Source organism: Halichoerus grypus, chromosome 1, assembly GCF_964656455.1.
Source record: "Halichoerus grypus chromosome 1, mHalGry1.hap1.1, whole genome shotgun sequence".
Classification (NCBI taxonomy): domain Eukaryota; kingdom Metazoa; phylum Chordata; class Mammalia; order Carnivora; family Phocidae; genus Halichoerus; species Halichoerus grypus.
The window spans coordinates 69,829,874-69,843,672 of NC_135712.1; the positions used below are offsets into that span (position 1 = coordinate 69,829,874).

Sequence of the window (13,799 nt, forward strand, 5' to 3'; positions counted from 1 at the left end):
ACCAAGAAAGACTATAACTATAAAGAAATGGTTACCACAGGAGAGGTAGGTGGAGGGATGGGTGAAATAGGTGATGGGGATTAAGGAGGGCACTTGTCATGATGAGTACTGGGTGATTAAAATAAAAAAAATTAAAATTAAAAATTATCCTGAAACTGTGCATACTGTGTTAATTATAAGGCTGACAGCAAAACAGGATATACATATTTATTTTACCAAGAAATTATCACTGGGCAATGCAGCCCATAAGTTTCTTTATACTTAAAAGTATTTTATGATGTTTATAATTTAAATTGTGAAATTTATGCCTATTAGAAAAAAAATACATAATGTCTACTTAGGAACACTGGCCTCTTTTAAGACATCTACATAACTTTAATACCGAAGTAAAGAAGTCTCAATAATCATGGCAGAGTAGATTTACTTAACCATGCTACAAATGCTAAAGCCTGGCTATTACCATTTCTTAGATGTCTGACAGCCAAACATTATTCCACTACCTTCTTTGGGTGTTCAAGTCACAGAAGCAGTTTATTATGAACTGAGAATTAAAAGACCTGAGCTCAAAAAGTGACTCTCTCACATATAAGTCTTGAAAAGCTGAACCTCACTTAACTAAGATGTAGACAGAGAAGTTGAAATGGATGATCTTAAAAGGTTCATCTAGCTTGAAATGCTGCATTCTAAGTAAATTTACTTCTTTATTTTAAACTCCTCCTGGCTTACTTCACGGTTGGAGCTTATGAATGAAATGGTCAAAAGGCAATTAGAATGAGTCTAGACTGATTTAACAATTTAATTGGTAGGTAGTTTTTCAAACCCGAAAAATTATAAATATAATCACTACAAAGTTCTTTGTAACATAGAACAATCTAAAAACCACAACTCAATCTTTATAGCTAAGAATAAATGTGAGACCTGTAACATTTTATTTGTTAAAAATGAACAGCTTCAGAATAGATCTAAATTTGTAACTTTTCCAAAAAACACCAAAAAGTACAGTGTAAAGCATCTCCTCATTAAATACAAACTTTCATTTTGTGATGCACTGCATCAATGTTTTGCATACACCTTGATGCAAAGGAAATTTTAAGTTGTATCCTGTTTAAAAACAAAATTTAAGAACTGAAAAGGATGACTACAACCACATTCCAAGAAAGGAAATTTTCCTCCAACAAAGCATATTCTTTTGTTTATATACAACATGTTAGCACTCAAGAATTTTAATTTAGTTGTAACAAAGGCAAAATTTTATATTTAAAAAGAAAATGAAATTAGAGATGCACAAAGAGCAAAAGTTTAATATACCAATGACACTTTGTTGTTTGATGCAATGTTAATGTCAATATTTGGGACAATTTTTAAGGTTTTCAAGAAAAATGACATTAATAATAGCTCTGTACAATATTTAAAATAAAAAAAAATGAAAGCATCTTTATACCATATTTTCACAAACTGTTCAGACAGCAAATTTGTGCTCAGTTGTTTTTCCTTTGCTTTAAAATAAGCTACCAGTAATTCTAAACCAGTCTAAAATAAAATGGACTGTTAATGGATGAAATCTAAGCTTTTGTACTTGCAAAAATGTTTTGCAATGAGTCCTTGGCCTAAGGAGACTAGAGTTTATTTTCAAATTGTGTGACTGGCTTCCAATAATCCCTTACCAGTAGACTTACTGGCAAAATACCAGATATTAAGGATCAGATTTAATTCTTTGGTATAAGCATGAAACTGCTATTGATACTTTTCCGTGGCTAGCATAAACCAAGTAACCCAAGGAGCATGAAAGAAAAAGAATGACGTCTACTAAACAATGCAAGGCAGGCAAAAGTGATAACTGAATGTTTTGTTTTGTTTTACAGGGAAAATCAACACCAATATACTCTAGGGAAACTAACACCTACTTAGAGGTTTTAACATTATAGCAAACCAAAAGGTTAAGCTTCAAAATGACTGAACTTGTAGCCAGAATATGTTGCTGCATTTTGGCATTATACTGTAACTTACAGGATACAACCATCTGAGGACTTTCAGCACTAGCTTGGCACAACAGATTAATTCCTCCCACTCCTCCAGAGTGTGGGAGAAAAAAAAAACCCTCTCACTATAAATGCCTGAACTTTATACAAGAAAGGTATAAAACAAGGTTACAATGTAACTCTATTACCATTTTGGATTTTTTTCTTTGTGACATATACAAGTATGTTTTTGATTTTGAAACTGTATACTGTTTAATTAGCAAGCTTAAAAAGCTTATAAAATTTGACTCTTTGAATAAGAAGTCTAGGACTTTATGGCTATTGATTTTATCATCAAAATATCTAAGGGACTCAATCCATTTTGATAATTGTAATTCTTCTAAATATCATTTGAAGAATTTTTCATGGACACTAGATTCAAGACTACATTAAATTCAAACAGTGTATCTTTGTCCTGGGTTTTGAAGTTTTTCACCTCAGTTACCTGTCTTCAACCTGCTACTTCCTTTCCTGCTTTCTTCATTTTCTAAACACAGTTGTCAGGTTTTTACATTGGACCTTCTCTTCCAAGATAATTTTGTAAATACACATTTATTTATAGCCTTTAAACATCAACATTTTAAACAAAGACTAATGCCACATTTCTTGTTAAAAGTTCGTTATTAAAGATTAACAACTCTGGAGGATTAACCTAATGTCATCTGAAAAGTAACCCAAATTCCAGATATTCCCAAAAATCTTAAAACTCAAAACTGGAATTCTAGTGATTTTTTTTTAATATCTCTAATGAAGAAAAGTCAACTGCACTTATTACATCAACACTATTAAAGGATAGGTGACAACAAAGGGACTTACTCATATCTCTGAAGACCAAGATTTACCATGGCAAAGTGTAAAAAATGGACAAACGTGTTGAGATCCTAAATACCACTATCATAAAAATAATCAATTTCTATCTTTCTGTCTTCTTTCTGCTTCATAAGGAACCAAAGAAATCAAATAGAGAATTGTTCTGTCTGGGCCAACAATGAAATCTTAAGAACAGATAGGTATATTCCCTGTTATTCTTTCAGGGCATTATTTATACATGTTTAAAAAAAAAAAAAAAACTTCAAAAATAAAAATAAGAGTTATTTAGCCTTGTGAACATTTTGAAATAAAGTTTCTTGAATTTCTGTGATGAACTCTTCAAGCAATTCAACTTTTAAAACAGAGTCATCACTCAAAAGTCCCTTTGACACGGATCTATCCCACGGTTACAAAACGGCTTCCTCCTTTGTTGAACATGAGAGTGGCTCTTTGTTCCTTCAGGATCCCAAATCGCTCATTCAAAGTCATCCCTGTCTAGAGAAAACAAAACAAAAAAATTAACAACTTGACAAGTTAGCCATATTTACTTAAGAACAATAATGGGATCATAATGGTAATTCAGAGCAACAACATTTCCTGAATACTTATGCATACAAACTCATTTAACTCTAACAAAAACCATATGAAACAGGTGAATTTAGTGAAGTTTAGAGAAGTTAGTTAACTTGCCTACTTGCAGTTCCAGAATTTCAACCTGGTGACCTGACTCACAATCTCTATCTCCTAACCACTATAAATGCCTACATTATATACTATATAAAACACATTACTATAATGCCCACAAGTCATACATCCAGGAGTTCTTCTATCTGAATTATTTTTGGGCCCTATAAACACTACACAAATTCTAGTGATGTATCTGATAAACCTAAGATATATTTACACTTGGGAATATTTGAAACGTATTTTCTTTTTTTAAAGATTTTAATTTATCAGGGAGGGAGAGCACAAGTGTGCATACAAGCAGGGGGAGCAGAAGGCAGAGGGAGAAGGCAGAGGCAGCAAGGAGCCTGATGTGGGACTGGATCCCAGGACCCTGAGATCATGACCTGAGCTGAAGGCAGACGCTTAACCGACTGAGCCACCCAGGCGTCCCCAAAACATATTTTCTTGAATTTCTATGAGTTCTTGGATTTCTGTGAGTTCCTCACAGAAATTCAAATCAAATTCAAATCAACATCTGGTTTTTGATTAACAACAGAAAACACAACCAAATTATAAGTCACCATTTCTGAAAGAAAAGTAACCATGACAAAATAAAATAAAAAGAAGTAAAACAAATTTGGTCAAACTTCTGTCCATACTTCATATTTTCAATTCCATACACTCTTACACCAATGGATACCAAAAAAAAAAGCATTTGACAAAATCCAACATCCATTCATGATAAAAATTCTCAGTCAATTACGAATAAAGGGAACTCTCCCTCAACTTTAGATAAAGAGAATCTACTAAAATCCTACTGCTAACATCATACTCAGTGGTGAAATATTTAATGCGTTCTCCTCACGCCTGGGAACAAGGCAAGCATACCATGCTCTCACCACTTCTATTCAACACTGTACTGAAGGTTCTAGCCATCACAACAAAGAAGAAATAGAAAAGGTTTAAAGATTGGAAAGGAATTTGGAATATGACATGATTGTTTACAAAGAAAATCCTAAGGAATCTACAAAATTGCTAAAGTAGTTGAGTGAATTTTAGGAAGATCACAAGACACAAAGTTGATATAATATAAAAACTGTCAAACCCACAGTGAGATACACCATTTCACAAATACTTGGTATAATCAAATGGCAGATAATAACAAGTGTAGATGAGGATGTGGAGAAATTTAGAACTCTCATACATGCTAGAAGGAATGTAAACAGTGCAGCCACTTAGGAAAACAAGTCTGGCAGTTCATAGATGATATGACCTAGCAATTCCACTTGTAGGAAATGGAAACATCTACTCATACAAAAGACATGTACATGAATGTGCAGATGAGCATTAGTCACAAAAGTCACAGAATGGAAATAGCCCAAGTGTCTATCAACTGATGAATGAATAAATAAAATATGATATATCCATATGATGGAACATTACTCAGCAATAAAAAGACCATACACTATGGGTGGAACTTGAAAATACTATGCTAAGTAAAAGAAGCCAGTCACAAAAGATCACATATTGTATGACTCTGTTCATATGAAATGGCCAAAAAATAGGCTTATCTATAGAAACAAAAAGTAGGGATGCCTGGGTGGCTCAGTCGGTTGAATGTCTGCTTTCAGCTCAGGTCATGATCCTAGGGTCCTGGGATGGAGCCCCACATCGGGCTCCTTGCTTAGCAGGGAGCCTGCTTCTCCCTCTGCCCCTCACCCCACTTGTGCCTGCTCTCTCTTTCTCTCTCTGACAAATAAATAGTAAAAATTAAATATAAAATCTTAAAAAAAAAAAAAAACAGAAAGTAGATCAATCAGTGGCTTCCCAGAGCTGAGGAGACTTAGGACACCCTATTTAATTCATTACACATTTTTTTAAATTAATTAAAATATTCTCAATGAATGCCCCACAGAAATTAAAAAAAAAAAAAAATGTTACCTGTTTTCCAACACTATTTATGTCAAATTGTAGGGGGACACCTTTAGGAACTTTCTTTACATCAGATTGCTCCCGTTTTGTCAAGAATGAGGGTACAGCAGTACGAGTTAACCGTGGTTTTTGAGTTCTATTAGAAAAAAAATTAAAACGAAATCAGACAAGCTTAATAATCAAAAGAAGAAAAATAAATCATTTGGTACATAAGACATCTTGACTGTACACATATTCCAACGTATAGGGCTATTTTGTGTTCTCAAAAAAAAGTACAACACTCCCCCCTTATCCACAGGGTGTACATTCCTGGACTGCCCCCCAACCCCGCCAGTAGATACCTGAAACTGCAGATAGTACTGAACCCCTAAACATACTGCATGTTTTTTCCTATACATACATACCCATGATGAAGTTTAATTTATAAATTAGGAATAGTGTGAGATTGACAATAACTAATAGCAAAACAGAATAACTGTGGCAATATACTGTAATAAAAGTTATGTGAATGTGGTCTCTCTCCTGTCCTCTCTCAAAATATGTCGTACTCACCATGTGAGATGATAAAATGCCTACATGATGAGATGAAGTGAGGTGAATGATGTAGGAATTGTGCTGTAGTTATTAGGCTACTACTACTGATCTTCTGACAATATGTCAGAAGGAGGACTATCTGTTTCCAGAGCACGGTTGACTGGGTAACTGAAACCATGAAAAGTGAAATCACAGACAAGGGGGTACTATTGTACCTGGTTCTTGACTAATCTAGAGACTAAAATTTATAATCACTCATAGAATACCTCTTTAAGTAGAACTATAAACTTTTCAACAATTTGGAATGATTGGGGACTCATCCTCTGTTTTCATTTATTAAAATGGCTGAAGAGATCAAACACTATACAAACCCAGAAAGTTTATAATGCAATAAACATAATGGAATGGTTGACTAAATTAAGGTCATCCAGATAAAAGAACACACCAGAAAGCCTTTAAAAAGAAGGCAGATCTGTAGGTACTGAAAAGTAAAGACATCCAAAATATACTGGGGGGTGGAGGAGAAAGAAGCAACAATATATATATATAGCATTCCCTTATTTATCATTATACATAAAAAAATGTATATACTAAGTATACATGCACCATTTTTTTTTTAATAAAAACATAAAACTGTTAAAAATGGCTACTTTAGGGCTACAGAACCAGGAATCAAGAGAGCTTTTACTTTAACTTTATAATACACTATTTCCATTTTGTACTACAAGTATTACTTTTATCTTTGTCTCAGTTTATCTTAACTTGACATCATGAGAAGTCCAATACTTTTCTATTACCTATTTCACTGAGAGGTTATAATTTCTGCACAATAAAAGACTTACACTGGGCACTGCACTGCTCCAGGATTGTCAATAGAGACAGTCAAAATTCCTCCATTTGTTGTGGAAGTCCGCCATCTAGTTTCAAAAAACCAAAAACTTCATTAAAGTGGAAGTTTATAAAACCTTTAGTGTATTCCACAAAAAAAATACATTTTAAAGTAGACATTACTTTTTCTTAGCTTTTTAAAAAATACTAAGCCCCACAATAATATAATTAATGGGCATCCTGGGTATAGGAACTAGACACTTAAATTTATTAAGTATTTTTCAGTGTAACAAATATATGTACATTAAATAATACAGAAAGGCTTCTAATGAAAAGTAACAGTTCCCAGTTTTCTCCCCCACTTCCTGCTCCCCAGAGGCAGAACTTTCCTGCTCCCCAATGGCAGCAATTTTAACCTTTCCTATTTTTACCACTTGCTAGTTACCTCTAGTTCACTATACAAGATGTGTATGTAACAATATTTTGCTATGATAAGGCTTTAGCTTATCACACTATCCTCTAGTTTCCTTACCTACCTCTGAACATTTTGATATCTATATATCACTATTTTACTTCAAATTATAACTTCAAATAATCTTAAATCTTTCGGTCTCTTAATTCTCTTTCTTTCAATCCCTCTCAACACCATCCCCTCCCAACTTTCTATGAAAGGATAGTAGTACCTCTATTCTTTCCTTTCACCTCTTCTCTCACTTTGTACCTCCAATTTTTTTAGCTCTACTTTTATATTCATGCTACTCAAAATCTGACATTTTCACCATATTGTTAACCAAATAAAGTATTATGTGCTTTTTTTCCCCTGTAGGTTGATTCTCAAAAATTCAAGACAAACAGCATTTATATTATTACAATTATGTAAACATTCTTCATTGCAGAAGCAAATAGCTTATGATTATTTCTTTCCTTATGGTTTCCAATGTCATGACTCCCATACCAAAGAGTATTGTCAACACCAAGTTCAAATAGTTTCTTTTCTTAAACTCTGCTCAATTATAGCGGCCATCGCATCTGGACCAACACGATGTTTTACCCATTTTGTTTTCCAAAAAGTAGCCATAGTTTTAAATAATTTAATCTCAAAATCTGATCATATTGATGGAATTAGAATGTTACAACTCACATGTTGGAACTGCAATTCTAACAGACAATTTTTATGGGCTTGAGGGGAAAAAAAGAATATGTGAAGAGGAAAAATATCCTATTATAAAATTAAAGGTTTACAAGTTTTCTAAATGCTCTATTGGATTTTCTTCTATTTATTCCCTGAATAGGTTCACTTATATAAAAGCAGTTACAGAAAATAAAGATCTATTTCATTAAAATGGAACAGGCCATTATTTTTTTTTTTTTAAATAGAGTGATATATTTGTTCCTAAAACTCATAAGACAGATATGTGAAAATGCAAAAGGCTTTTGGGGGAAAAAAACAAAAAAACAAAATGGATTTATCTATTTCAGCCTCTAGGGTTAATATACTTTGGGTCCCATTTAATTCCTTCTGGACCAGAGCACATAGTAATCTGGGCTGCTAGTATTCTGGGAATTTTGAAATGACATCTTGAAAAACAAATTGAAACTTACTGACGAGTTCTCTTTGCTACTACATCGTCTAGTAGTTGTTCTGTGTTCAACTGGGCTTGAACCTGAAGGGAAAAAAAAAAGCAGTAGATCCCATAGAAAGCAGAGGATTTGAATCCAAAAAGCGATCCTGCTCTGTAACTTTATAACCCAGTGTGGTGTGTGTATGAATGCAAGAGAGGCATGTGCCTATTCTGGCAATACCTCTTTGTTGGGGTTCCTATAACAGAACAAGTGGTGAAACGAATTTATACCTAAGTAGCATGTTAAACTCATAAGATGTTGCTACTGATGACAACAAGAGAGAGAACAGAAAAAATAAACCACCAAAAGAACTAATCTAATGTCACAGTCTCCATACCCCAAACCCAACCCCTACCTCAACCATGGGCCATACCTATGATTGAGGATTACTACTAAAGGTAAATGTTCAAGATCCTTTGAGTAAAAAGAAACCACCAACAAGGGTTTTTTATACCTTTAGGCCTCTTCTGAAAAGAAAAGTTGCCTGACGAGTATCTTTCTGATGACTTAATTTATTTCCACTCCTGGTAAAATTGGCTGGAATGTTATTTCTGCAACAAAAACACACATACCGTGAATAATCTCAGCCATTTAACAACTTTCAAACATCCTGAGAAAAAATAAGCAAAAATAAATTCATAGGCTGAACATTTGAGGTACACTACACATAAAGACTCTGAATTATTTTCTTATTTACACAAAGCTACTGAGATTCAATTTATAAATATCTTTCTGTAGCATGCTACATAACAACCTAATTCTGAATATTCCAACATAGATTTCCTCTGAAGACATTAAAAACAACATTTTTAATGCTATTTCCTGAATTTGTTGAAAAACATGTATGTACAGATTTATTTACAGGATTAGTAAAAAGAAAATCACACCTAGGCACATCATAGTTAAACTGCTGAAACCCAAAAGTAAAGAGAAAATCTTGAAAAATAACATCTACGGTTTTCTCTTCCATTCTCACTCAGAAACCTTTATATATTAATATAAATCACATAGAAACTTAGTCTTCTACTGGTTGTTCTTTTACACAGAGAAACGTACTCTCAATTATGTTTGGCTTGACTTTCACCAGTTCCCTTCTAATTTCTACATGAAGTCGGTAAAATATGAGAAAACAAATTTTTCTTATTTATCTAGGTATTTATTTTTTATAATAAACACTTAACACATTGCCTAATCTTACCTCCAATCTTAGACTCAAATTTTCCTAGCTAGCCCAATTAACATGGGTCATTAATGCCTCATGTAATGGACAAGTTCTTATTTAAGAAATTCCCATTTTCCAAAAGGTACTACACCAAATGATTCCCAAAAGATGATAGTTAAGTAAAACTGTAATTCCAGCCATTCCACTTATACAAAAAACTTCATTTCAGAGTTTCTTTTTATTTTTGAATTATCTTCTATAAGAGATGAATAAATAGTATTTGAAACTAAAATAATATAGACACTTAGCAGTTTATCAACTTCCTTTCTGCCCATTTTATCCTTAGAACAGAATACCATAACAATAGGTCATAATTTTTAAGTTTCTGTTATGCTTTCAATTTAACATAAAAATAATCTCAGGTATGGAGCGCCTGGCTGGCTCAATAGAGCATGTAACTCTTTTTTTTTTTTTTTTTTTAAAGATTTTATTTATTCATTTGAGAGAGAGAGAGAGAGAGAGAGAAAGAGCACATGAGAGGAGAGAGGGTCAGAAGCAGAAGCGGACTCCCCGCTGAGGGACTCGATCCTGGGACTTCGGGATCATGACCTGAGCCGAAGGTAGTCGCTTAACTAACTGAGCCACCCAGGCGCCCAAGAACTCTTGATCTTGGGGTTGTGATTCAGAGTCCCACGTTACTTTAAAAAAAATTCAGCTTAAGAAACATTCATGCAGAATTCTTTGTAGTCTGCTTTTTCCACAAATACACTGTTCTATTAAGAGTAATTGAGACAGGGGTGCCTGGGTGGCTCAGTCATTAAGCATCTGCCTTCCGCTCAGGTCATGATCCCAGGGTCCTGGGATTGAGCCCCACATCAGGCTCCTTGCTCAGTGGGAAGCCTGCTTCTCCCTCTCCCACTCCCCCTGCTTGTGTTCCCTCTCTTGCTGTGTCTCTCTCTGTCAAATAAATAAATAAAATCTTTAAAAAAAAAAAGAGTAATTGAGACTGAGTAACAATTTTAGCTTTCAGAATTCCCAATTTTGAATAATTCCTGCAGAGGTGTTTTTACCTAAACAATCACATTTGTAATTTTATTCTGTATGTAAACAGAGATAATGAAGGAGAGTGATGCTTTTTTTTAAAAGTTTACAATTTGTTAAATTCATCGGTAATACTGGGTCTAAGAAATAAGAAAGCCATTACTGAATGCTTCCATGTTGGATGTTCAGATAGACATCCCAAATATCGGTCTTGAAAATGACCACTACAAATATATTCATTTGATCACTTAGTGCAAGAAGTGTATATTTATTCAGGATAACATAATATTATCATATTTGAGTACTTACTTTCTATTTAACTGGTTAGGTCTCTTGAGAACTGCAACTGCTTTTCTCTGTACTTCATTTTGTCTCAGAAGGTTGGCCTTCCTTTTTAATGCTGGAAAATACCGTTCTATATTCTTTTAGAAGGCAAAAAACTATGTTAATCAGACTGCTTTTTGCTATACACCCTACCACAATTAACATTTCTGAAGCAGAATGGACAGAGACTGCTTAGATGCGCACGTTAGACAGAGAAGCTAAAATGACTCTAGTATCTCCAGTCTAAGTGACTGAAAAGACAGCAACCACATCATACTTTTTTTTTTTTAAAGACTTTATTTATTTATTTGACAGAGAGAGACACAGCAAGAGAGGGAACACAAGCAGGGGGTAGTGGGAGAGGGAGAAGCAGGCCTCCTGCTGAAGAGGGAGCCCGAAACGGGGTTGATCCCAGGACACTGGGATAAGGACCTGAGCCGAAGGCAGACGCTTAAATGACTGACCCACCCAGGCGCCCCAACCACATCATACTTAAAATACTTCCAGCAAAAGGAGAATTCAAATAGAAAAATGAATTTTTTCTACTTTGGACATGTTCAGTTTGAGGTACTCTGGGGGATGCACAGGTTATAGGGAAACATGGCCCTGGAGCTCAAGAGAAGAATCAGGAAGCCAGAAATGTAAATTAGGGGATCACTTATATAAACATGATTTTTGATTACAAAGTGAAAGGATAAGAGGGCCAAGTTCCAAAACAAATGTGTAAGAAAAAGGAGAGGCTATGACGGTAAAGAAGTCTGAGTAAGGAGTTACAGGGTAAATAAGGAATCAAGAAAATAAGCATATGAAATGTACACTTTTTCTCCCTCACATATATAAATTCAATCCAGCATTAAAGCCTAATTCAGATTTCCATATTTTCCATGAAGCTTTTTCAGAAGTTCTTGGCAATATAAGCCATATCTTAAACTTAATCCAGGTTACTTTACATTTCTAAGCATATGAGAAGTATTTCATAAACATCAACTGACTAAAAAACACAAAAATTATAAGTCTTCATTTTCATGAACATTTGGAAAAGAAGTAAATGTAAAAACAGGGATAAAGAATAACAAGAGTATAAGGGAAATGCTATGCCATTAGACTAATAACCCATTCCAAGCTTGGTATTCGGTCTTTAATAATAACACCTAAGTATCATTTTATGGGTAAATGTAAGTTCCCTTTAGGCTGCTGTCACGGTTTTTTCCTTCAAAATACTTGCCTTATTATAACCATACAGTTATTTGTATGATAATTTATTTAATGTTTATCTCAGTTCTCCATGAGGGATGTTCTATTGAGTTACTGCAGAATTCCTTACATCTAGCACATAGTCAGTACTCAATCACATTAGTTAAATGATGAAAACATAGACTAGAAAAACAATCCATTAATATTTGCTGAACGTATTCCATGGATCTAAGATTTGTATATACATATAAATGTGTTTTTTAAAAGTGTAAATATAAGTTTTTCTTTCACAATAATTTTGATATAAAAAATTATTTGAGTGGAAAAACTTTAAGCTTTTTAAATTTTATGTTAATTTTATTTACTAAGGCATTATTTACATACAACAACATTTTAGGTTTACAATTTGATGAATTTGAATAATAACATATAATCATATAACCACATCATAATCAAGATATAGAACAGTGCCCTCACTCTCAAACATTTCCTTGTGCCCCTCTACAGTCAATTCACTTCCCTGACCTGATTCCCACCCGAGGCAATGACTGATCTGTCATTATAGTTTAGCCTTTTCTACAATTTCAAATAAATGGAATCACACAGAACATAGTACTGTGTTTTCCTTTTGCTTACTAGCATGATGTTTTGAGGTGTATATCCATGCTGTCGTATGTATTAATTTATTCCTTTTTTATTGCTAAATAGAATTCCATAGTATGGAGGCATTTATTTTTATTGTTAAAATCAGACAAGTGATTAAAACTACCCATTAGTGGAAAATAACTGCTAAAATAACTGCTATATACAACTTTTTAAGTTCACAGAAGTATTAAATGGTTTACCATTACCAAAGTCAAGTTAAAAGTTCTATGGAACAGGGGCACCTGGGTGGCTCAGTCGGTTAAGTATCTGTCTTCAGCTCAGGTCATGATCCCGGGGTCCTGGGATCAAGCCTCGCATCAGGCTCCTTGCTTTGCGGGGAGTCTGCTTCTCCCTCTCCCTCTGCCCCTCCTCCATGCTTATGTTCTCGCTCTCTCTTTCTCTCTAATAAATATTTTTAAAAATTAAAAAATTAAAAAAAATTTTTTTAAAGTTCTATGGAACATAACATACTCTCAAGCTTTGGGAAATTCTGAATCTAAAAGAAAAAAGTTATAGAATTGACATTGACGAAATTATATAGGTTACTGGAAGAATCCCTAAAGAACCTAAACACAACTTGTACCTGACAGGTATTTTAAATTGATTCTAAACAAAATAAAACAAAAACAAAAACAAAAAAAAGCAAAAAAAAAAAAATCATTCCTGGAGACAACTATTCCCTTGTTAGCACAGCCACTTGCTCTCAGTAAATACTAGTTATATAAATGAGTATGCTATCTTTCCCACTCACTCACTTCACAGTTGTAAGAAAATGTACATTTTTATCAAAATAAAATCTCGTTGATTCACAAACTATGGAAAGTGAGAGATAAAGTAACAACATCTAATTATGGTCAGAACGTTTTTTTTAAGGTGTAAAATTCCTAAGTACATGTAACAATTCAAAGCCAATTAAGTTATTTAGGTAACCCGTTTAATGAATAGAAAAAGATAGTATGAGTTATTTATATGTAAATCAGAAGTACTATATTTTGTCCTCCTAATCAGACTATTAATCTGTA

The 13,799-nt window shown here is 33.7% G+C and overlaps 1 protein-coding gene across 1 annotated transcript in view; it reads right to left on the reverse strand.

The window, feature by feature from the left end:
• Window positions 1-782: 782 nt before the first annotated feature.
• Window positions 783-13,799, reverse strand: part of FYTTD1 (forty-two-three domain containing 1) — a 29,594-nt gene continuing 16,577 nt past the window's right edge. The window contains exons 4-9 of the mRNA XM_036116865.2: window positions 10,924-11,036; window positions 8,866-8,962; window positions 8,391-8,452; window positions 6,803-6,877; window positions 5,436-5,562; window positions 783-3,323 (exon numbers count right to left, since the gene is read on the reverse strand). Coding sequence (XP_035972758.2) covers window positions 3,225-3,323; window positions 5,436-5,562; window positions 6,803-6,877; window positions 8,391-8,452; window positions 8,866-8,962; window positions 10,924-11,036 — 573 coding nt within the window. The 3' untranslated portion in view covers window positions 783-3,224. The remainder of the gene's footprint in view (window positions 3,324-5,435; window positions 5,563-6,802; window positions 6,878-8,390; window positions 8,453-8,865; window positions 8,963-10,923; window positions 11,037-13,799) is intronic.